Genomic DNA, 25,111 nt, shown 5'->3' with positions numbered 1-25,111 from the left:
ATGGAGCTTACTATTGGTATTTTAAATGTTTTCTAAGAGTGTCAGTCAGGCATTACCACAATTGTATCTTGTTTAAACTAAATGCTATAAATTAGAGTTAACTTAGAGATGCTTGAAATAATCATTAGAAGAATAATTTGCTTAACTGTGTTAAAATAATAATTTTGCAAATTATCATTGTCACGAAATAACATTAATAGGGTTCAACCTAGAGAATCTCTTACATTTTGACTTTGCTTTTCATGCTCACTTTGAGGAGTCAGTAATTAATTGGTAGTCACTTAATCCATCTGTTAATTCATGACTGTTGTGTAAGAAATAAGTTACATATGAATATGTGGTCTTTTTTGTTTTTGTTTTGTTTTAAATAAACACAGACTTTACTCAGTTGTTCAATAATGTCATCTCTGCTAATAAGGTAACAACTGATTGGTTCTCACAGAGGAAACTGCACTGCAAACAAGATGGGGAAGAAGGGACTGAGGAAGACACAGAGGAAAAGTGTACTATCTGTTTGTCTATTTTAGAGGAAGGTGAAGATGTGAGGTAACTAGATATTTCTTATTTAAAGTCCACTCTTAAATAGAAAGGACTGGATTATGGCTCAGTGTCAGTCCTTGTCTAATTGCACAGCCATGGCTTTGTTCCTCAACACAGATAATTGATTCACAAATAGATCAATGGGTCTTAAAGGGCATTAATTTAAAAGTAAACTGGAATGCAAATAAAGATTATGCTCTGTAAGCAAAAGGATAAAAAGGATCAAAGTCATGGAGGGGTGTGCACTTCCGCTCTGGACTCCACCAGAGGCTGCATGAGGGAGCTTCTGTAGTAAAAATTTGTCTTCTGTAACACTTTCAGGAGGGATTTTGCTATCTAGATTATAAAAGGTCCGGATCATCTCTATATACTCTATTGCCAGCATTCTTCACCCCCCTCTCCCCCTTTGTTTTCGGATTTTTTGGTTTGGTTTGGTTTGGTTTTGGTTTTCTGAGAGGTTCTTGCTAGATACCACTGGCTGGCCTTAACTCTCGTGGAGGTTTGCCCCTGCCTTCCAAGTGCTGGGATTACAGGCTTGTGCCTCTATGCTCAATATAACAATACTTCCTTTGTGATTTAGTATATGTTCTCATCCTGACCTAATATTATTTGAAGGCATTTTTTTGTATAGTTTGTAAGGTAATTGCTTTATAATCTATATTTTTAAAACAGTAATTTATCCAGGCAGTGGTTACACACGCCTTTAATCCCAGCACTCGGGAGGCAGAGGCAGACTTATCCATGTGAATTCAAGGCCAGCCTGGTCTATAGAGCAAGTTCCAGGTTACACAGAGAAACCCTGTCTTGAAAAACAAAACAAAACAAAAAAAAAACCACTACAAACAAAACCCAATAATTTAGTATTATATCAAGTATAACAGCTATGGGTAATAATTTTTTCTGTTTCTAAGGATAATGTCGTCAAACTTGGTTTTTCTTCTAGATAGGATTACTCTGTGTAGCTCTGGCCGTCCTGGAACTTGATCTGTAGACCTCTCCTGGCTCATCATACATCTTCAGCTAGTGGTTGAGAGAGGAGAAAGTCACATTATTGTCAATTACACTATGTGATAAGGTTTTTTTTTAAAAATCCTTAAAAGTGAATTAGTAATTTTCTTACGTGTATAAGTGTGTTACCTTCATATAAATTTGTGCATCATGTGCATGCAGGTGTTCAAGGAGGCTAGAAGAGGGCATTGGATTCCCTGGAACTGGGTGCTGGGAATCTAATCAAGGCCCTCTGGAAAGACAGCCAACACTCTTTGACTGTTGAACCATCTGCAGCCCCTGTGGGTTTTTTTTTGTTTGTTTGTTTTAAACATCTGTTTCTAGTGAAGGCATATAGCTATTGAATCAGTCTCTTAACAGTGTTAATGATAGTGTCCAAGAAGGAAGAGAGCACTTCTCGGTATTATCTGTGGAAATATTAGGCTATGAGGGCATGATTAACAGCTTTTAATAGTAAGTAGTAGAAAGTTATTAAGCAGCAACTTCCATCCTACCCTTAAGTTTGAATTTAGTGTCACCCTATATTTACTTTGCAGTTTCTGTTGGCTACTCGGTGTGGTATTCTGAAGTGAACATCTTCCTTTAACCCACTTATAAAGCAATAGCATTTTCTTAAGTGGGTGTGCTGATTTTCCTCTGAAAATAATATTCCTTACCTCAAGCATGTACTTCAGCCTAACGTATAAAGATCCTTGGGGTTGAAGTAATGGTACATGTTATAACATTCTTTAATTCCTATAGCACAGCAGTCTCCAAAGCTTTTGGAAGACAGTTAAATATATATTTCAAAGAATCTTCACAAGCATCATAATGATTTGATATTTAAAGTATTTGCAACATCATAAAACAGGGTATTTTCATCTACCGTGCCTTGGCTGCTCATGTTAAAGACAAAACTAGACTAATTGCCAGTCTTATTCTTTATTTGACAGTTCTGAGTTGTATATATTTTGCCTCCATAGAAGTGTCAGTTATTTATCTTGGTAACTCATATATTGTCTAAAATGCCATTTTTATAACGAGCAATTCCCCTTAGAGATGACAGGTGTAGGTGTGTGTGTGTGTGTGTGTGTGTGTGTGTATCACAGTGCACTTTTATAGGTCAGAGGACAACCTAGAGTGTTGCACTCACCTTTGAAACGGGGCTGGCTCTGTTTTTGTTCTCTGTTGTATACACCAGGCTACCTGGCTATCCAGCTTCTGGGAAATTTGTTTCCATCCTGTATCCTGGATTACAGATGTGGCATATGCCACTGTATGCTGCTTTTTATGGGTTCTGACGATGTGAACTCAGGTTGGCAGACTTGCATAGCAATTACTTTGCCTGCCGAGCTATCCTGCCAGCTCTAGTCTTTGTGCTTTTAACATAAAGATGCTTAGTGACTTCAAAACACTTTATTTGCAAATCTGTTCCCCATAAAATTGTCATAAAATTAATTGTTGCTGTTTACTTCATCAATGATAGGCGCCTTCCATGTATGCACCTTTTCCACCAAGTGTGTGTTGATCAATGGCTGATCACCAATAAGAAGTGCCCCATATGCAGAGTGGACATCGAGGCCCAGCTGCCAAGTGAAAGTTGACACCGTATTTCAGAACTCTTGCTGTCCCTCTCATTCCCATTCTTCCTGGTACTGCAGTCAACCAAAGATGGCATGACTTACCTGCGCAGATCTGGAAGCCTTGAACTCGGAGTGCTGACTCTGCTACATGGTACAGCTACCGCTAGACCTACAACTTATGTACACAGTTGATTTTGATGTATTTATAAAAGCTTTTGTGGTTTTTTTTTTCTAGATTTGACATTTCTTCCTGTATCATTTTACTGTATTTTTGCATGATTCCTTGTATTGCATTTCTTTGCACATATTATGGGCTTGTGACCCTAAACTTGCAGGCAAGATTAGCTGCTTTAGTAAGTAGTATTTTGTGGTCTTTTTGTTGTTTTTTTTTTTTTACATAGTACCTTGAGAATTATGAATTTTTTATCCATTACTAACCTTTAATTTAATCAATCATGTACTTTAGTTTAATGTATAAAGATCCTCTAGAAAATGATAATATTGTGTATTAAGACATTCCTTAATTAAATTAGGACAAAATGGCTGCTGTATATTTACAATATGGAGTTCTGAGTTAAGTACCACTCTTAATACTGGGAACAGAATGCAACCCATGTCAATCAGATGCCGGTGGTACTCACATGACCAGAGTGATCAATAGGAATTTTCTTGGTGTATCCTTTCTTCCAGCACAGTGCAAGATAGAGTTGCTATTGATGCCGTACGTTCAGACTGCTGTTCTGACCCTGTTTGTCTTTCTCTATGCCATTTGGAACTTTATTCCCTAATCCAGTTTTTGCTGCTGTGAAACAGCTTTGATGAACACTAAATATTAATTTGAGTTAGCTGGATTGTATATACTTGCAGATTTAAAAAAAAAATAGGGAAATTGAAAAAGACATGTAGAATTTTGTTAGGTCTTCTGCTAAGCACGAATAATTAAGATATCTGCTTACATTAATTTTATAAAGTCATTCAGTCAGGATTTAGGATTCAGTCATTGGCAGGTATCTATGCATTCGTAGAACTTCTAAGGGTCCCAGGTTCACTTTTAAGGGATTTTTTTTTATAGTTTAAATAAAGTCAGCTGAATCTACATGTCTCTTGTTTTCTTTCTCTCTAAACTTGAAAACAATAAATCTGCAGATACTGTGAGGCACAGATTATATTGTCAGGCTACTGTTGGCTATGGTTATAGACACCCACTTCAGACATTACCAAGAGTCGATCACTGATTTAAAAATTTTAATTTCTATAGTTAAGATTTACAACATAATATAGAGTAAAAGTTAACATACTAACATTTCTCCTTTGGAGAAAGTTTTAATCCACTTCAGGATGCATATTATCGAGATACTTTCATATACAGGATAGCCTAATTTTATTTGTTTAAATATGCTTAATATGCCCAAGATTGCAAATGCATCCAGTCAGTAATACCACTGTCTGTATGTGGAAGACATGTTCCCATGGATCATATGTGAAGATGTCAATAAGCTTGCATTAAGCCACCTGCTTTGTAAGTGGATTGATTAATAAATAACTTATATTTCTATTGTCTTTGTGTTTCATAATTAGTGTTTATAAAATGGTTAACTTTGGCCATCTTGGAATCAGATCCATCTAACTGATATTTGCATAATCTGGTGCTTGTTTTCATTCACTTTTGCCTTTTATATTTCTAAATATCACAATAAGTAATATCATTAATAACATGTGTCTACAGAGTGTGCTTTCTGATGGAGGGTTGATAGAGTTAAAAATATACTTGTGAGCCAGAGTGTAGCCTGATGTTGAAAAATTTCCAAACTCCAGGCATCCCGAGTTCAATGCCTAACACTGCAAAAAGAAGATAAAAGAAGTACATTTGATTACCAGTCTACTTTATGGAAGGTCAGGAAAGAGTGGGACAGTGACCCAGGTCAGCTTCCTCTCTGAGTAAAAGCCAAAAAGTAGACTGATGTATATAAGACTGCCATTAGAGAGCCTGAGTCTGTACAGGGAGCTGAGAACATAGAAATGAAAAGGAGGAGTGTGTGTGGAAGGATGACTCCATGATTAAGAGTGCAGACTGCTCTTCCAGAGGGCCTGAATTCAGTTCCCAGCATCCATGTCAGGTAGTTTGCGGGCTCCAGGGGGATCTAACACTTCTGGCTTCCGCAGGAACTCATGTGTGCACACTTACACATATACATATGTACATACATACATACATATTTATTTATTTGGTTTTTCAAGACAGGATTTCTCTGTGCTGCCGTGTCTATCCTAGAACTCTCTCTGTAGACCAAGCTAGCTTCCAACTCAGAGATCCCCACCTGCCTCTGCCTTCTGAGTGCTAGGATTAAAGCCATGTGCCACCACTGCCTTGCCATACACATTTTAAAAAAAAAGTTAAAATGGAAAGAATTCCATGCTATGGGTTCCTCTACTGTTTTTCAGAACATGAAAGCATAGATTTCTCTCTCACTTTATATGTGGTTTAAATACATACCTGTTGACCTGTTTTATAATTGCTGCTAATTCATTTATATGTTTGTTTTTTAAGGCAGGGTCTTACTATGTAAACCCTGGCTTAGAACTCATGTAGACCAGGCAGGCCTCAAACTCACAGAGATTAACCTTCCCTCTGCCTCTCAAATGCTGAAGTTTTTCACTATACCACACTCCAAGATGCAAATATAGAGTGATAAAAATAAATCTTAAAAAGATAAATTATTGCTTTAATCCCAAAATATTTGACCTTTCAAAGCAAATGCTAACATTTCTCTTGCACCATGTCCAAGCAACTAGTCACTAAATGGGCAGGAACAGTTCTCTTCTGCATTCATAAGGATGTTACTCTCTATTGTCCTACAGTCACAGAAGACTCTGGGCTGTGTGCCTTTTGCTTCTCCCCTCATAATCACAGCGCAGTGTGCGAGTCGCTGCTGAATAGTGTGCTGTAGTCAGCTACTGCAGAAGGGGAGAAATGATGCCCTCTGCCGTAAAATTACATTTGTATGTGGTGGTGGGGTGTGTGAGTGTATAGAGGCTATAGTTCATCATTGGGCACCCTCTTCAATTGCTTCCTGTTAGCCAGAGCCATACCATTTTGTCTTGTCTAATGTTTTAAGTGAAGGTTTCTTGCCAAGGCCTTGCTCTGGACATAGTGTCTTTTGTAGGTAAGCATTCTCTGACTGGTGTCAGGACTCCTCAAGTTTCTAGTTGCATGTAATTCTTGCTTCTGTATTGGATAAACATATCCTTAAGACTCAGTCAAATGGTAAAACATCTGGAAATGGCAAATTCAAAACATGTACCAAGACAGCATTGAGAATTCAGATTTTAAAGAGATCCCATGTTTCAACCATTATAATATGTGTTTGTGAAATTGTGGCCCTGTGAGAAGACCAGAGGACATAGATGGCCATCCACAAAAGGCTTATTGTAGGTCACAGAAATACCCTAGGTAAGTATATCTTTTATGTATTTTGTGACACGCCTACAAGTGTGGTTTCAGGCACTTTTCTTTGTTCACAGATGCTCAGTTTGGGTAGGGCTAATGGAGTCTAGCTCTCGTCTTTCACTGTGGTCTTCCTGCGACTCTATTCAGCTTGGGAGCAGTACTGGAATGGACTGTCTAGTAGAGCCCAGCTTAGACATCTGATGCTTTTGTTGGGAGGTTGAGAAGAGTCCCTCACTGTCATTTTTCTAGCAAGGGATAACTAGACTTTACACCATGGGCCAGGAATCCTGAAACTGTCAGGCCTCCTAGAGCCTGGGGCTGAAGTGTCCTCCATTTTTGTCATTTGTTGGTCAAGAGAATATCAAGGCTAGCCAAAATGGGGGTGGGATAGAATAGGCCTCAAACCAAGTTTGGCCTTTTTAAATCTAACACAGTAGGGCCTAGCCATGCAGCTCAGATGGTAGAGTCCCTAGCACTTAGGAAGCCCTGGGTTCTGACCTGAAATGTCATTTAAACTAGGGTTGGTAGTGCTTGCCTATAATCCCTCCTACTCTGTAGGCAGAGGCAGGAGGATTAGAAACTCAAGGTCCCCCTCAAATTAAGGAAGTTGTAAACCAGCCTAAGATACAGGAGACCCTGTTGTAAAGTTAATTACAGCAATTTAAATCACAGCCCATTGTTTTGTTAAAATGACTCCTTTCATTTAGAGTTGGGGGGGGTCTCACTGTTGCCCAGGTGGTGCCGAAATTATGAGCTTAAGGGGCCTCCTGCCTTAGCCTTCTCAGTAGCTGGAGTTACAGGCATGTGCCATAGTGCAGGCTGCTGAGCACATTGTCTTCCTCAGCTCGATCCAAAACTTCACAGGAAGAGAAGCTACTTGTGACATCTGTGATGTCAAGGATGGTGGCCAGAGGAGTCAGCAGCCACAAAACTTTCACCTCCAGAAGCAGGTATTTGAAATGGAATATAAACAGCTATTTCTGCTCCTTTGATTTCCCCACATCCTTGTGTAATTTAGGGCAAGGGAAAACTCCACCAGCCTGTGTTCCAGGTGGGAGGGACACTGGTTCTTCCTGTCTGTAGACTCAGATTGGAAATGTCAGATAACAGATTTGAGTAGAGGGGAGAACCAATCCTGATCAGTTACCCTTATTTAAGACTCCAACCACAGTGTTTGTAGTTCCCAAGCAGAAGAGACTTGAACTAAAACAGTGATGGAGCCTGATGGGAGTCACATTTGACATGGAGCCCGACCTTACGTCGTTCTGCTGCCTTTGAGCACTGAACCATTTTCTGTGTTTTGATTTTCTCTGTGCTGGGAATACATCTTCAGGACTTTGCACATGCATCATACAACTAAGCAACAGCTCCCCACCTCAGCCTTCTTTTTCTGTCTTGACCACCTTCTTTTCTCCAGGATAACATTCTGTTCTTTGGCCTCTTCTCTCACTGTTCACAGCTTGTGACACACCTTATTTTTCTTCTTGAAACCTTGCGCACATTAATTACACTGTCATTTGATAAATACTTCCGAGTCTGGCTGGTATTAGCGTGTTGATACTCACACAAATCACTTTTAGTTTGATTTGTGCCTCTGCTGGGTATCCGTTGCACACGTTGGATTCTCAATCGTCGCGTAGCTCTGAACGACCTGAAGACAGTGACTCTATACCCCAAGCCAAATTCCCAAGTAGATGTTTCCGGAAGAGGAAGCAAGGTCAGAAGTAGCATTTCGAGGATATTCACTAGAGCCCACTTCTGCCCACCCAGAACAAACTTCTAAAGACATCTGTCCGTAGGTGAGCTTTTTTTGTCAAATTTTAGATTAGCTTTTCCAATGGGAGAAAAAATTATCTCAGGGACAAGATTTAAAAAAACCGTAGGCAAGGAAACAACAAAGCCTTGCCGCCTCGCTGGTTGCTATAACAAGCAAATAGGAGTCAGCCAATCAGTGTGCAGAAAGACCTCCAGGCCCAGCCAATGGGGAGCGCGCGCCGTGCGTGCAGCTGCCCAATGGGGCGCGAGCGGTGCGGTATTTGAATCGGCGACCCGGCCGTGAGTACTGAGCGGCGAGACCCTGAGACGCCCAACGGCGCCGCGGACTCCGGTGGCTTCCCCAGTCCGCACTTCCCAGCGCGACCCTCATGGCGCTGCTCCGACGCCCGACGGTGAGTGCGCCCGGGCTGCGGTGTCCTGCCCTGCCCGGTGGCCCGGGAGGCTGCCGGCGAGGCCTTGGCAGAGCTGTCTAGAGGCAAGGGCCTGGGGTCCCCATCGCTGTCACTGCTCAGGGCTGCTCTGCGCTGGGGATGAGGACCGGGAGGAACCGGGAAGCCGTCCAGTACCATGTTTCTGCTTTTCACATTTTTTCACAGTTTGCTTTGTGTGAACTTCCCATTGGCATCTGCACACTGTCTTCCAGGCCACGTTCATTAAAATGTGGGTTTGTCCTCTTAAAAACAAAACAAAACAAAAACCCACCCAAGTGGAAGAGTGCAAAACTTGGACCCCAGTATTGCAGATGGGGGGGAAAGGGGAGACGACACGTACAAATTCATATTTCGAGAATTAAAATATTACTAGCTTTTAGGCTGGAATTGTACCTGGGTCTACTTTACCTTGTTGAAAACTAGAGGTGCCAGCACAGCTGGCTGCCATTATCCTGGCTAGTTAAAAACTGCCAATTCCTCTTCCATGTGAATTTAAACCTAGTCTTCATTACCAGGCTTTAACCTGGAAGACGGTGAACTTTTAAACACTTTCTGAAATTAGCAGTGGAGTGCTGGCAAGAAAGATTCGACATCGTCGCTTAGGGAATCTAAATCCTAAAAATTGATGAATATAAAGTCAGAGTTCGAGTCTTATAGATCTAACTCCCACTAACAAGTAATTTTTGTCTAATTGGTTCTTTCAAGTTATTCAATACTTAAACTCGTTCTGTTGGGATGAGCTAGGGTTTTGCCTGGCTTATCCTGAGAGGTCAGTTTACCCTGCCCCCAGTTGGGAGGTATTTCTCTGTGGCCTTGGAGCCTGTCCTGGAACTAGCTCTTGTAGACCAAGCTGGCCTTGAACTCACAGAGATCCGCCTGCCTCTGCCTCCCAGGTGCTGGGATTAAAGGCGTGCACCACCACCGCCCAGCCATGAAATATTTATTACTTCTACAACAGAGTAAACTTTGGGGTGTGAGTAACAAACCTTGTTTTGTTAACTGTCAGTAGTTTTTTCCTTTTTCATACAGTTGTATCTCTCCCGTTTCATTGCAAATAACTTTAACTCGAGAGAGTCTGTGCTATAAAAAGCTGTGTTTCTGTAAAAAGCCCATCTCTGTAGGTGTCATTCTTATTCCTTGACTGGTATTATAATCGAAAGCTACTGTAGGTCTGAGGCACAGGTGTTTTAAACAACCCGACCTGTTATTAACTAGTGCTATCAAAGCTCTTTATCATTTATGGATATACTCTGCGAAGGGAGGTTTCTAACTAAATGACCACAAGGATCGCTTGACGAGAGACACAGGTTTCTGAGAAGCAATCACTGAGGTGTGGAACCTTGACATCTCTTAAAGACTGCTTGAATATGCAAAGCAGTTCGTAAGAGCAGTAGGGAGATCTTTGTCTTACAGGTAAGGTAGGTGGGGGATTTGCCCAATTTTAGAGTGATACTTCAAATAGCAGTTTTAGATTTCCTAAAAATGCACCTTTTCCCTTTAAAATGATAACCCTTTATTTATGTGCACTCATACTCTTCCATGTATATGCAGTACACTGAAATCCAGGGCAGGGCATCAGACCCCTGGAACTAGTGTGACAGGCTGTTGTAAGCTGCCAGTGGGTGCTGGGGTTGTCTGCTCCAGGAGCAGCCAATGCTCTTAACTTCAGAGAGCCGTCTCCAGCGCCGCTTTCCCCTTTATAAATAGAGTGCAGTCTGTTCACCTTTTCCAGAGCAATTCTGGAGTATCTGACATTAGGTAGGTGGGGATTTTTTTTTCATTTTCTCTGTATAACCTTTTGTTTGTTTGTTTGCTTATTTGTTGTCGGTTGTGGGTCTTTTGTTTCTGTTTTGTTTTAAGGTGTCCAGTGATTTGAAGAATATTGACACAGGAGTTAATCCGAAAACTAAGAGCCATGTGACTATCCGCCGGGCAGTTTTAGAAGAAATTGGAAATAAAGTTACAACCAGAGCAACCCAAGTGGCTAAGGTAACGGGCGAGGTGACCTGTGTGGAGAGCCACGCTGTATAGGGCCTGCACTGGTTGTCTTGCCCTGCTCACTGGTTTTTTTTCCCCTTATAGAAACCTCAGAACATCAAAATACCAGTTCAGCCCCCCAAAGTGACAAATGCCAACAAACAGCCGAAACCTACCGCTTCTGTGAAGCCGGTGCAGATGGAGACGCTGGCTCCGAAGGTAGGAGGGATTGAACTTACCTGCATGCATTTCCATTCTTTAATTTTAATGTCTCGAGTATGGGTATTTTTCCTCCATGTATGTCTGTGCACCACTTTTGACTCTGGTGACCTGAGAGGCAAAAAGAAGACATTGGATGCCCTGTAACTGAAGTTACAGGAGGTGTGCGCTGGCATGTGGGTGCTGGGAATAAACCTGGGCCCTCTGGAAGAGCAGCCAGTGCTCTTAACCGCTGAATCATCTCTCCAGCCCCCAACTTGGTGGGTTTTATTAAAATAATGCACAGTAGGAATGACCTTCCTTACCACTGGAAACCCACCACTCTGAAGCCTGAAACTTACATAAAAATAAGATAATCCCTTAATTGTACATTAATTAATGGGGGTCTCTATAACTGAGTAACTCAGCTGGACTCAGAATGCTAAGGGAATTGGTGGCTTACCCATTTCCCATAAGATCAAATGTATGCATGCTCTCATATAGAATTTCTATTAGATAGACTTTGTTGTAGTGACAAGCTACGGCAATAAGCATTTCATTGTATCTCTGTCTCTGAGTGTGTGTTGTATGATTTCACTTCAAAGCGAAACTTCAGATATTCTTGAGAAATCCCTATATTGAGCACTTACTGTGCACATCCTGTTGTGTTAAGGTTCCAGCAATGTCTTGTATCAGGAGGCATATCTAGGAGGGACCTATGTTCCCTGAAACAAGGTTAGCAATCTTAGGGGGTGTCATTAATGACTTGAGGCATCACAGTGTCAGGTGGCTGGGAAGGCCACAGTCTCTGGAAGACAACTCAAGAAGGGCCAGATTCTAAGGGACTCTGTGGCCCAGGGCTACTTGGTTCTCAGAGGGGTGTGTATGTGTATGTCAGAGGATAATCTTAGATGTTGTTCCTCAGGTGGTATGGCTTTTTTTTTTTTTTGGGAAAGGATCTCACTATATAGCCCCAGCTGGATTGGAGCTCATAGATCTGCCTGCCTGCCTCTGCCTCTCAGATGCTGGAATTAAAGGCATGTACCATCATGTTAGGCCTGACAATATTTTTCCTCTCTCCTTTTCCTCCTTACAGGGTGTCTCAGGGGGCTAGGAGCTCACCAAGTAGGCTATGCTGATTGGTCAATGGGCCCGCTAAGATTTGTATGTCTCAGACTCCCTAGCACATGCCACCACCACTGTTAGCTTTTATACTGATTTGATTCTGGGGATCAAACATGGATAAGCACTTTACCCCCTGAGCCATCTCCCTAGCTTCAGTGGTGATTCTGAGAAAACTTGACAGGGTTTGGATGAGAATAACCCCCATAGGCTCATATACTTGAATACTTAGTTCCCAGTTGGTGGGACTGTTTGGGAAGGATTGGGAGGTGTGGCCTTGTTGAAGGAGGTGTGTAGTTAGGGGTTCACACCATTCCCATTTAGCTCTCTCTGCCTTTTGTTTGTGGACTAAGATGTAAGTTCTCAGCTGCTACTCTAGCACCATGCTTGCCTGCCTGTTGCCATGCTCCTTGTCACAATGGTCATAGACTTTAGCCCCCTGCACCTGTGAGACCCAAATTAAGTGTTCTTTTTCTATAAGTTGCCTTGGTCATGCTGTCTTATCACAGCAATAGCAAAGTAACTGAGACAGCACTTTTTTGTGATTAAGGGCAGCAACAACATCACAGCACAAAGATACAATAGGCTGGGCTGGAGAGATGCTCAGAGGTTAAGAGCATTGGCTGCTCTTCCAGAGATCCTGAGTTTAATTTCCAACCACATGGTGACTCATAGCTATCTATAATGAGATCTGGTGCCCTCTTCAGGCCTACAGGTATATATGCAAGCAGAATATGCATACATAATAAATAAATCTTTTTTTTCCCCCGAGACAGGGTTTCTCTGTAGTTTTGGAGCCTGTCCTGGAAGTAGCTCTCGTTGACCAGGCTGGCCTTGAACTCACAGAGATCTACCTGCCTCTGCCTCCCGAGTGCTAGGATTAAAGGCGTGCTCCACCACTGCCCAGCTTAAGTAAATAAATCTTAAAAAGTGCAGTAGGCTTATATAGAATCATACATAATCCTTTAGTCAAGGGGTCTGCAGGTCTACGCTATGTCAAAGGCTTGTCTGAGGAAGCAGGAGATAAGGTTGGGAAGAAAGTTGCAGATTGATTTGTAGGCCTTAGAGTCTGGACTTTATCTCTCCAATGTGTGTGTCTTTCGATGCAAGATCTCATGCCCTCAAACTCTGTGTGTCCTAGGGTAACACTTCTACCTTGTCAAGTCCTGGGGATCACAATGAGTACTACCATGCCCACTTTGTGTTCTGAAGATCAAACCTAGGACCTCATGCACATTAGGCATATGTTTGCCGACTGAACCACATCTTTAGGCACCCCTTCTTAAAAGTGTTGCATTTAGTGTGTGTGTGCACATGTGCATGTGGCGGTCAGAGGGCAACTTTCCAGGGTGGCTTTTCTTCCTCCATGTGAGTTGCAGGGTTAGGGTGGCAGCAAGTTCCTTTACCCCTCTCACAGGAACCATCTTCCTCCTCCTCCATCCCTTCTCTTTCAGGGTCTTTCACTGTGGCTCAGGCTGATCTCAAACTCAGAGTAGTCTTCCTGCTTCTGCCTCCAAGTGCTGGAATTATAGGCATATGTCAAGCCCATGCCTGGCCAATGAATATTTATTTGATAAAAATAATTTTTTTTTTGAGACAGGGTTTCTCTGTAGCTTTGGAGCCTGTCCTAGAATCATTTGGTAGACTAGGCTGGCCTCGAACTCATGGAGATCCGCCTGTGTCTGCCTCCCAAGTGCTGGGATTAAAGGCATGTGCTACCACCACCCAGTGAACAGAAATAATCTTAACTGGGAGATCCATTCAACATATTTAATGAGATCCTATACAACCATAAATATGAATTAATATGGCATTTAAAGATGTAAAAGTGTTGGGGACATTAAGTGACAAAATCAGATTATGATACTATGTAATGTGAAAAATCAGATTTGCTCTTTTTCTTGGGGGTGTTTCAAGACAGGGTTTCTCTGTGTAGTGCCGGCCTGCCTCTGCCTCCCAAGTGCTGGGATTAAAGGTGTATGCCTTCCCCCAGCTCAGATTTGCTCTTAAAAAGCATGCATTTATGTAAAATTTTAATTGACGTTTTATTTTTGAATATTGGCTTTAAGAATTTCAGGCTTCAGGGTCAAAGGTTACAGCTCAGTGGGTGGAGTGTTTGCCCAGCCTACATGAAGCCTAGGTTCAGTGCCCAACACTGCATGAGCTAGTCTGTGGTGGTGGCCATCTGTAATCCTAGCAGGAGGATCAAAGTTCAAGGCCATCCTTGGCTACTTATGGAGTTCAAAGCCAGCCCAGGATAAATAATTCAGGCTTTCACAAACAACTAAAGCAAAGAAGAAAGGCATCTATCAATCAAGATGGCAGTAGCTCAGCTGTAGATGCTGTGCTTAGCATGTAAGAGCCCCAGGGTTTAGTCCTCAACATTGGGGAAAAAAAAAAAAAACCAGTATTTATAAAAGAAGAAAGAAAATATTGTTTCTTCCTGTGACCTTCAATGCTCCCCTCACTTTGGTTTCCTTTTTTCCATGGCTCGAGGCCCCCTGTTTCAGACAAAAAAGGGGCTAAGAGCCCAGTCCATGTAAAATCCCTTCCAACTTCTCGGGACTAGAGAGATGACTCCACGTACTACTCTTACACAGGACTGGAGGACTTCGTTCCCAGCACTGGTGCTGGGTGGCTCACATAACTTAGTTTCCAGGAATTCAACCAATTCAACCTCTTCTGGCCGCTGTGGGCATGGCTGTGCAGACCCCCCTCCACACACACACACGTACACACACACGTACAAGTATAAACAGTATTTAAAATACCACTCATTAGAGGGTGTGCTGGGTGTTGCGACTTAGACTCACCATCAAGGAGCAGTTAGTTACTGCCACTCAGACACACTGACTTCTGATTCACAGTAGCGAAGGGACCATGGAGCCCACAGTGTCTGCACGAGAGCCTCGCCTCTTCGAGCCTGGCCCTGGCTGTTACCTGCCTCTTTGCTGCCACTTTACAGACCATCTCTGGAGTTGTACACACACCAGTGGAGCGTAGGGTTCTAGTAACTTCCCTAGAAAGCTGTGGATCCCTGTGTCCGTGAAAGCTGATGCTCCCAGAATCCCAGGTTATAAACCTGGAGGGGGAGCAGCTTGCTGTGTGCACGAGGCAGCTGTGTGCACGAGGCAGCCGCTTCTCAGATGGCTGAGACCTAGGCGTTCACAGCAGTTCTCACACAGCATTTGGTGTGCGTGGGGGGAACGAGGAGGGGGCGACCAGTGTTTTTTTCTGAGCTGGAAGGCCTCAGTAAACACTGACTAGTTTGAGGAAAGAAGGGTATTTGCTGCAAATTTGGGCAAGCATGGGCAAGCATGGGCAAGCAAGATTCCTAGGGCCCAGACAGACCAGGCAGCTAAGGATCTTGGGAAGTGTTCTCCATTCACAGCAGTACAGAAACAGTGTGGTAGCAGCTCTGAGGGCAGGGTGGGGGTGGGGGTGGGGGCAGTTCAAGGTCATTGAGTTCAAGGTCAGCCTGGGCCATAAAGAAGGAGAAAGAAAATACACAAAACCTGTGAGTGAATGGAAAATAAGCGCAGCTCTCGGCCTTTTAAGTAAAAGGAGTAAAGCGCAACAGCTCTAAAGCTGGGCGTAGACAGACAGGACACAGCTAAGCCTCCTTGCTGCCTAGAGACAGTCTTGGTAACAGGTTCTGCTCCACCACTGCCCAGCTCTGAGGGAACACTTGTTGGAGCAGTTCCTCATGGAGCCCCTCCCTGCCGCACTTCTCCATTGCATGGAGGTGTGGCCCGGAACCCCAGCACTGAGGCAGGGCGGTAGGACTGTAAGGGCCAGGACAGCCCTCTGCTTTTCACAGGCAAGACCCTGTGTCAGCAAACAGGGAACAAGGCAGCAGCGTGGGAACCACCATCAACACCTGAGCGCTCCCTGTGACAGCCCCCACCTAGCCCTCCATCCTTCCAAATAAAGGGCTCCTGAGTTAAGTCAGATGGCACTTCCTCAGCTGGTCTTTTCAGTTGTCCATGGCTTCTTTGTTAGTCTAGTTTGAAGGTTTTAACTTGCATATTACTTCTGCCATTTTTAAATTGCTATTAATTTTTAAGGACAAATTTTGAGTTGCTGACCCTAACAAGTGATGTTTAAATTTCATGTTTTTATTTATTTTTTTAACTGATGCATAAAAATGGCACTTATTCCTGCATGATCATTTGACCCTTTGAAACACACACACACACCAGGCAAATGAAGGTTAAACTTTTATCTCCTGCCCCATTCTTACTGGCGAGACCTTTAGAGGATGGGCAGCATGCTGTGAGATTGCTCTGAGAGAAAGACAGAGGGACAGCCACTCAGTAACACCATTGGCTGTATTCAGGATAGACCTACTACAGCGGGGTCTCCGCTTTAAGAGTTGGAACCCTTTCAGCTCACAGGCTGGGGTAGCTGTAGGGCAGAAAGGGGACTTTCTTGCCTGTTTGGCCTGCAGCTGACCATCGTTAAGGGTAGCTGTAGAGATACAGTGAGTGCTGGATCAGTGGGGGGGGGGGGGCAAGAAACTGGAAAAACAAGTTGCTTTAGCTCTGGAGCCAGAGTACTTTAGTCTCAGGACTTGACAGTGTTCAACTAAAATGGAGAAGCTTTAGCAGGGGGTGGTGGTGCATGCCTTTAATCTCAGCGTCTAGGAGACAGAGACAGGTGAATCTCTGTGAGTTTGAGACCAGCCTGATCTACAAACTGAGTTTCAGAACAGCCAGAGCTGTTACACAGATAAACCCTATCTCAAAAAAAAAAAAAAAAAAAAAAAAAAAACAGAACAAAAACAAAAGAGAGAGAAGCTTTTCAGTATGGGGTGGCCTTGGCTAACAGCAGGACTGCTCTCTATGTTGCCCTGCTGTATAGCAGCGTACCTCTGCACTCCCATGACCACTGCTCCTGGCTCCACCCCTCTGTACTCTCTCAGGTCACTCAGGTGAGGTGACCATCATCTTATTTTAACTACTATCCCTACAGAGTTGAGGCAGGCTCCCGCTATGTAGCCTAGGCTGGCTTTAGCGCTGATCCTCTAGTGCCTCACACACTGTACAGAGGATGGCACGGTGGGCCCGCAGCACTTAGTGACGAGTCTGAACAGTGATGGAGTCCTTGAAAGGGTCACGCTTACCCAGGAATCTGTATCTCATTCGTTCCGAATCTCTGAGGTTTGTAAATGCTGAGTAAGTGGCAGGCATACCTGCTTAGCCTTTGTTGGTCTGGACCTTCACCTTCGTATATCGCTAAAAAGGCCGATCATGTTTTGAACTGCCTCTTCCCTAACCCTCCACCTCCTGTTTCCTACTCTGACTAGAAATTATTAATCTTCAACTTAGTTAAAATTACCTATGTGGTTTTGTTTTAACTTTTTGTTATTTTTGAATCATTTTCTCACTCTAGCGCTGTTAACCTGGAACTTTCTAGCTCAGGCTGGATTCCAGTTCATGGCTATCCTCCTGCCTTACCCCTCCACCCCCAGTGCTTAGACTGCAGGCCTGAGTCAGCACGTCCAGCTTTTAACCCTGATGGCTTACACGAGCTGTGCTCTGGGTTTGCATTTTGTTCCCGTAATATGTATTCTTCATGGTCTAGAAGTCAGTCCTGTTCAGCACTTTGAGAGGGGCCGCTTATTCTTTTCAAACAGTAGTTTATACTTCATTATGAAATATTTATTTGAGCCGGGTGGTGATGGGACACGCCTTTAATCCCAGAACTCAGGAAGAAGAGGCAGGTGGATCTCTGTGGGTTTGAGGCCAGCCTGGTCTACAGAGCAAGTTCCAGGACTGCCAGGGCTACACAGAGAAACTGTCTTAAAAAACCAAAAGGAGAAAGAAAACATTTGTTTGAACTGCATAACTTTTTAATTTGTGTGAATTTACAAATAACCACCCTGTCAGCATAAGTACATAAGATCCAGGCCGCATCCCTGCTAAGCCTATGTCGTCTCCTGCTTATTCAGACTGGAATAAGCCCTTCTGCCTTCTGCTTGCCAGGGTCTAAACTTAGAGGGAGTAGTGGAAAAGCAAAAACATGATTGCAGGGGAGGTTGCTGCCGGGGAGCCATCAGCTCCGGTGTTCTCTGACCTCCGTGGTCTCCCACATTCATTTCTGAGCACCCGCTGTGTGAGGGCTCCCTTGTGAACAAAGTAGTTAACTAGACACAGAAGCTCGCGGGACACAGAAAACAAGCCTGTGCGAGATGCAGGGGTAGACGCTCCAGCAGCACAGTAACTCCAGTCTTCCTACCGGAGTAGGACCCTTTGCCTGCCCCTGAGGATGTCTCCATGAAGGAAGAGAACCTCTGCCAAGCTTTCTCGGATGCTTTGCTCTGCAAGATTGAGGACATAGATAACGAGGACTGGGAGAACCCTCAGCTCTGCAGTGACTACGTGAAGGACATCTACCAGTATCTCCGGCAGCTGGAGGTGGGCAGGCCTTTATGTCTGGGTTGCACTAGCAGTGTGGACCTTAGCAGGGATGTGGGGAGGAAATGACATTAGCGTGTTGAACTTTTGAATTGCCCCAATAGGTTTTGCAGTCCATCAACCCGCACTTCTTAGATGGAAGAGATATAAACGGACGTATGCGTGCCATCCTGGTGGACTGGTTGGTCCAGGTTCATTCCAAGTTTAGGCTTCTACAGGAAACTCTGTACATGTGCATTGCCATCATGGACCGGTTCCTACAGGTGAGTGCAGCCGGGGCCGTGGTGCTGGCTGCCCCATGAACATGGCATCGATGCTTCTGAAGCAGAAAGCTGAGCTGGGGCTCCCAGGAAGGAAAAGACTGGCAGCCTAGCAGAAATGCCAGAGTTTCAGTTGCTAAAATGGGGAAGCAGGCCAAAGGTGTGAGGCCTTTAATGGTGCTGACCAGCTCTGGCAATCCTGTTCGCCCCAGGACACACATTCACAGTATCCTTTCCTGAATCTGTTTTTAATTTGATTTGCACATAGGTAATGGAAGTCTCTTGGGGGATGAACCTCAGGTCTAATCCTGAGGTCACTGTGTGAGGTCTTGCATGTATACCTTGTATTACAAGCTTAGAGGTAGTTTTGTCTACTAATTTCAGTACGTTTATGTTTGACTACAGCTTGTCACATGAGGACAGGTATTTTGGGCTAAAGAGTTTTGGTTTATGGGTCCTGCATAGCTGTGGTTGTTTATTAGGGAAATAAACCATCACATGGCACAGAAGTGAGCCGAAGCCTCTGGTGCCATTGATGCTGGTGTTCCAGCCCTGTCCACACCATTTTCACTGTCTGATGCTCTCAGTGTCCATGTTCCCTCATCTCAGAGCTGAGGGAGAGAATCTTGGTTTCTCTGTGGTAATTGTCCTAGCTGTCCTTGAACTCACAAAGACCCACCTGTTTCTGTCTCCCAAGTGCTGTGATTAAAGGTGTCTACCACCACCGCCCAACTAAGAATCTTGATTTCTAACTAGCTGTGGTAATGAATCACCATAGAAATGCAAAAAGAGGGTTGGAGAGATGGCTCAGAGGTTAAGAGTACTGTCTGCTCTTCCAGAGGTCCTGAGTTCAATTCCCAGCATCCACATGGTATCTCACAGACATACAGAATGAGATCTGGTCCCCTCTCTGGCATATAGGCATACCTTCAGACAGAACACTATATAGATAATAAACAAATAAATCTTTGAAGAAAAAAAAAAGAAATGCCAAAAGAGGCCAAATCCTTCCCAAAACAAAGAGCGGGGATACTAGTGTGGAGCAGACTGAGAACCCAGAGTATATCAGGAGGAATGTAGGGAGTGGCTGAGACCCTAGAGTTACCTTTGAAATATTCATCAGCTGTTAATGCACAAGATACTGAGTGCCTAGCAGAGGTACCAGATGTCTGCTTTACCTGCAGGCTGCTGCTGGAGTCCCACAGCTTTGAGCCTGCTAGGCAAAGCAGCCACTCTATCATCTGGGATCCTAGGGCTGGGAGTGGAGCTCAGTGGGAAACAGCCAGGGTGTTATTTATCACAGCACCCTCGCAGACAAAGACTGACTTAAAAGTCAATACTCATAGTATATGGTTAGCCCAAGTATACAGATTCTGCTCTAACGATATGGTGATAATTATCACTTAAAATAATGACTGAGATACTTTCAAATCCTAATAGATTGAGTGGTTCTCAGTATACTCACTGGGCAGGAAAATACAGTATTATCTTGTATGTAGACTTCCAGTAATAAAAGCAGAAGCAAGAAAAGCAAAGTCCCAGTTAAAAAACTAAAGGGGCTGGAGAGATGGCCCAGTGGTTAAGAGCACTTGCTGCCCTCCCAGAAGACCTGGGTTCAATTCCAAGGGATCTGAGACTGTCACACAGACATACATGTAGGAAAAACACCAACACACATAAAGTAAATAATTTCTAAAAACAAACTAAACTCTTTTACTTGTGTGTGTTTGGGGTATGGGTGTGTCATAGGATGAAGGTAGGAAAGACAACTCGGGGATTGGTTCTCACCCCTGTGCCACATGGGTTCCAGGGATTGAACTCAGGTCATCAGGGCAGCAGGTGCCTTTACCCACTGAGGTGTCTCTCTTCCCCTCCTTACCTCTTTTTTAAGAAATTTACATTTACTGGGGCTCAGAGGTTAAGAGCACTGGCTGCTCTTCCATAGGTCCTGAGTTCAATTCCCAGCAACCACATGGTGGCTTACAACCATCTGTGATGAGATCTGGTGCCCTCTTCTGATGTGCAGGAAGAACACTGTACACATAATAAATAAATCTTTTTTCAAAAAAAGAAGAAGAAATTTCCACGTACTTAGTGTGGCAGCCCCCGTGGAGGTGAGAGACAGCTCTGAGAGCTGGTTCTCTCCTTCCACCTTGTGGATGCCGGAGCTCAGGCTCAGATCCAGGTGCGGTAGTCGTCAAGCCTTTACCGCCGAGCCATCTCACCAGTCTGTTTCAGGAAGTTTAAAGCACATAGTTTAGTTCACTGAGGTTTTCCCCCCAACTCTGAAGCATTGGGGAGAGATTTTTGTATGCGTGTGGCAGTTTGTTTGAACAAGAGGCTTTTCAAGGTGGTTGGTGAGTGTACTTTGAGTAGGGAATATTTCAGCCGCCATTCAGTTCTCACTTTTGCTGTGACTTGCAGAGCACACCAAGTACAGGTCAAGACCGTGCAGACATTTGGGACCACCACCCAAATCTCTGGCGTCAGGTCCTCTGGGAGGACCCAGTGAGGTGGTGTGTTGGAATCTTACCGCTATGCCCCGCGCAGTGATTGCTCTTACCGCCACGGTTCAGGTCTCCTGTGTCCTGCAAGAACTTGGTTCCGTCACACCATCCACCCAGAGCCCTGGTGGAATTGATCAGTGGTGACTCCGGATGTGTTTGTTTTCAATCAGGCTCAGCCTGTCTGCCGGAAGAAGCTGCAGCTGGTTGGGATCACAGCTCTGCTCTTGGCTTCCAAATATGAGGAGATGTTTTCTCCAAATATCGAAGACTTTGTTTATATCACAGACAATGCTTACACCAGTTCCCAAATCCGAGAAATGGAGACTCTGATTTTGAAAGAGCTGAAATTCGAGTTAGGCCGGCCTTTGCCACTCCACTTCTTAAGGCGAGCCTCCAAAGCCGGGGAGGTGAGTGCCACTGTCTCCGGGAAGATTGGCTTGTGCTCTTTCTCTCCCCAGCACATCCGAGAGAAGGCTCCTGTAGACAGCTTCTGGTGGGAAGTGAGTGGGCCGAATGCGGGTGCTCAGTGTGCTGCTCTCTCCTAGGTTGACGTGGAACAGCACACGTTAGCCAAGTATCTGATGGAGCTGACGCTCATCGACTATGACATGGTGCATTACCACCCTTCTCAGGTCGCAGCTGCCGCCTCTTGCCTGGCTCAGAAGGTGCTGGGCCAGGGAAGATGGGTGAGTTTAAGGGAGAAGAAGAAGGCTGCATTTGGAGCCCGTGTGCTGTGAACTCGGGGCCCTGGGTCTGCGAGGCCTGTACTTTACTGACACAGTCCTTCTCAAGTCTGAATTTCACTGTACCGTGGTCGGGCCCGCAAGCTTCGGCTAGCACTGCTGACCCGGCTGGGAGGCAGGTGCCACTCTGGGGAGAGGGCCGGTACTCTCTCGTGTATGTGTTTCACTCTGCCTTCGCCCAGCAAGGGGTGGAAGGATTCTTGTTGCTTGGAGCGCCCTCCAGACCTGTGCAACTGCTCTCAAACATGTTGTGAGCACTTGGTCTGTTAGAGCTGAGCGCCTTTTACTGTCCTAAACTAGCCTTGTCTCGGGGACAGAGCCATGCTCTGTGGCTTGGTGCTGGTGAAGTGGTTGGGCTGGACTGGGTTTTACAAGGTAAAAATTTCCCCGCTTTTTTTTTTTTTAATTTTAAATTTTAGTCATATTTTGGGATGGACTCCAAGCCCTCACACATGCCGTCAGAGCTGTATCTCTAGCTGTTATCACTTGATACAGGGTTGCACTATGGTGTCCTGTCATCCCTAAACAGTCGCTGGGATACAGGCCTGCACCACCAGCCCAGCTCGCTCACAGCTCTCACACAGGAGACATGGTGTGTATTCTCCTAAAGGGAAGGAAGCATTTGGGGGCCCTTCATGGCTTCTGCTTGTGTTCCAGAATTTGAAGCAGCAGTATTACACAGGATACTTGGAGAGTGAGGTGCTGGAAATCATGCAGCACATGGCCAAGAACGTGGTGAAAGTCAATGAAAACCTCACCAAATTCATTGTAAGTGCTGGCATCCTGAACTCGGGAAGCATCGATTCTGGGCTGTGTGTGGAAGTGTGTTACTAGCAAGCATGATGCTCTTATAGCATAGGCTCCAAGAATGCAATATACTGATTGGTTAACCTTGGCTAGCTAAGTAAGCTTGGTGCCTGGTCAGCCAGCCCCTGCATTCCCACACTTGCATCCACATCCTGAGCAGGCACACAGCAAGCAGGGAAGACTGTTTGCCATGGAGCTGGGAAGAGAGGGCTCCCTCTAGTGGCCTCCCGTTCAGCTCATTGTTACTCAGGGCTGCATCCAGGCCTTTTGAAAAGGCTCCTAGTGAGTGAATATAGAGAAGGGAGAGGGACCTATGCCGGGAAAACGTGGGGCGGTGGGGCGTGGGGTGGGGTGCTGTGCCGGTGGGGCACAGAATACCCCAAGAGGCCAGTGACAGAACAAAGCATTTGTTGCCCTTCCTGCATGACCTCGCTGGCACGCAGTTCTGGTGTGACTCTGAACTGGAGGCACAGTGACTGGGATTTGTGAAGTTCTAGCTGCCATACACGCTTAACTTTTTAAGACAGGGTGTCTCTGTATCCCTGGCTGTCCTGGAACTCACTTTGTAGCCCAGGCTGGCCTCAAACTCGCAGAAATCTGCCTGCCTCTGCCTTTCGAGTGCTGGGATTAAAGGCATGCGCTACCACCGCCCGGCTTAGTTCCATTTTTAAAAAGCATGAGTGTTTTGTCTGCACATCACATACATACCAGGTGCCTGTAGAGGCCAGAAGAGTGGGTCTAATCTCCTACGGGTGGGGTTATAGATGGTTGTGGGCACTGGGAATTGAATTGGGGTCCTCCTGAAGATCATAGATCCACCCCTCCGGCTCCCTTTTTCCAGTTTGTGTTGTCAGTCCCAATATCATTCACAATGACAGAGTGCCCTCACCAGTCAGATAGCTCCCAAGAGGGCCTCTTCCTCGGATCTTGAAACTATGTCACTGCTGTGTGCCTAGCAGGGCTGGAGGAGCCCGCTTGGTGCAGCTGTTATAAGGGGAAGGCCCAGGGACCGTGCGTCATCAGCTCTCTGGGATGGCGGAGATGGCAGCCATCGCCCTCCCAGCTGTAGGTTAGACTAGGTATGCTGGGTGGTCCTGAAACCTACTTAACCACAACTGCCTTCTGCAGGCTGTCAAGAACAAGTATGCCAGCAGCAGGCTCCTGAAGATCAGCACGATCCCCCAGCTGAACTCCAAAACCATCAAAGACCTTGCCTCCCCTCTGTTGGGCAGGCTCTAGGCAGCCGGGCCTCCATCATGCATCTGATTGTACATACTCTAGTTTTCTTCACAAAACATCTTCTCAGACTCATTTTTTATGTATTGAGGGAAATAAAGCTATTGATTTTCTTTAGGAATCCTGTGTATATTTGTATACTCTATACTGAAGAAATGTAAAAGGTTTACCCGAACTGTGCTTTGTATTGAGGAAGAATAAAGCTATTGATTTCCTTAAGGTATCCTGTGTATATTTGTATACACTGAATGGGTCTAAGCAGCAGATAGGACTTTATCCCCAGAGGAGTCTTAGCTATTGGTCTGTACATTGGGAATGGGGATTGACAAGCATTCCTTTTAGAGTCTTCAAACTTTATAAGGTCATGGGTGATTGGCAATGAGCACTCAGATCAATCCAATAGGAGTATCTGCTTTTACCTAACCCAAGACAGTCACTGGCTAGACTTGGGGGTGAGCAACAGCTTGGACAGCCGTATCCACAATCAGCTGCTTGGTGCCTGTAAATGGAGGGGCAGCCGCATGACACTTAGTACCTTGTTTTCCTTTAGGCCCTGCTAACAAGACTCTAAACAAAGGTCAATTCCTGCAAGTAAATGTCCCAAGAGATATTGGGGCCACGCCTCCTGACAGAAAAGCCTTTGAGTCTCTGATGAGCTAACTATGCCTAGTGTTTGAGAAGGAAGCTGAGTGGTGACATCAGAGGAATCTTGGAGCATGAAGTCTTGGTCTGCGTGCTCTCCACTCTCATTCTCTATTCTGCCTGAATGTGCATATTCAGCCTGTCGACAGGGAGCAGCAAGTACTGTCTAGTCTGTTCCAGGAGGAGTCTGGAACCAAGTAGCAGGATTTCCACAGCTGCCCACTGCTCAGTCCCCTGCCATCTCCCATTTCCTCCTTTAGTCTTCCTTAGGTCCATGTTGCCATCTTTCCCTGGCCACAGGAACTCAGGACCAGGTCCCCTATAGCTCCATTTTGATGCTGCCGGCCCTTAAAACACTTGGCTTGCACTAAGAACCACTTGTGAGCCACACAGCTCCATGAGACACCAGAAGCCCCATTCACGGAGCTCACCATA

The 25,111-nt window shown here is 44.8% G+C and overlaps 2 protein-coding genes across 9 annotated transcripts in view; both read left to right on the top strand.

The window, feature by feature from the left end:
- Rnf111 (ring finger protein 111) overlaps positions 1 to 4,670 on the top strand; it is a 71,529-nt gene extending 66,859 nt beyond the window's left edge. For 5 of the 8 annotated variants that reach the window (XM_038321990.1, XM_038321991.1, XM_038321985.1 and 2 more), the window contains 2 exons: positions 419 to 546; positions 3,014 to 4,670. In XM_038321990.1, the coding sequence (XP_038177918.1) occupies positions 419 to 546; positions 3,014 to 3,131 (246 nt within the window). In that variant the 3' untranslated portion in view covers positions 3,132 to 4,670. The remainder of the gene's footprint in view (positions 1 to 418; positions 547 to 3,013) is intronic. The other 3 variants (XM_038321986.1, XM_038321988.1, XM_038321989.1) reach the window with 1 other exon arrangement.
- Positions 4,671 to 8,608: 3,938 nt separating this feature from the next.
- Positions 8,609 to 24,218, top strand: Ccnb2 (cyclin B2). The gene is made up of 9 exons (XM_038323003.1): positions 8,609 to 8,726; positions 10,626 to 10,754; positions 10,848 to 10,961; positions 18,311 to 18,481; positions 18,586 to 18,744; positions 21,419 to 21,655; positions 21,794 to 21,934; positions 22,649 to 22,759; positions 23,927 to 24,218. The coding sequence occupies exons 1-9, from the start codon at positions 8,703 to 8,705 to the stop codon at positions 24,035 to 24,037; spliced, it is 1,197 nt and encodes a 398-aa protein (XP_038178931.1). The 5' UTR covers positions 8,609 to 8,702; the 3' UTR covers positions 24,038 to 24,218.
- The last annotated feature ends 893 nt before the right edge of the window (positions 24,219 to 25,111 follow it).

This window comes from Arvicola amphibius, chromosome 3, assembly GCF_903992535.2.
Source record: "Arvicola amphibius chromosome 3, mArvAmp1.2, whole genome shotgun sequence".
NCBI lineage: Eukaryota > Metazoa > Chordata > Mammalia > Rodentia > Cricetidae > Arvicola > Arvicola amphibius.
The sequence above is the reverse complement of the archived record's forward strand: the minus strand, read 5'-3'. Positions and strand labels throughout refer to the sequence as shown.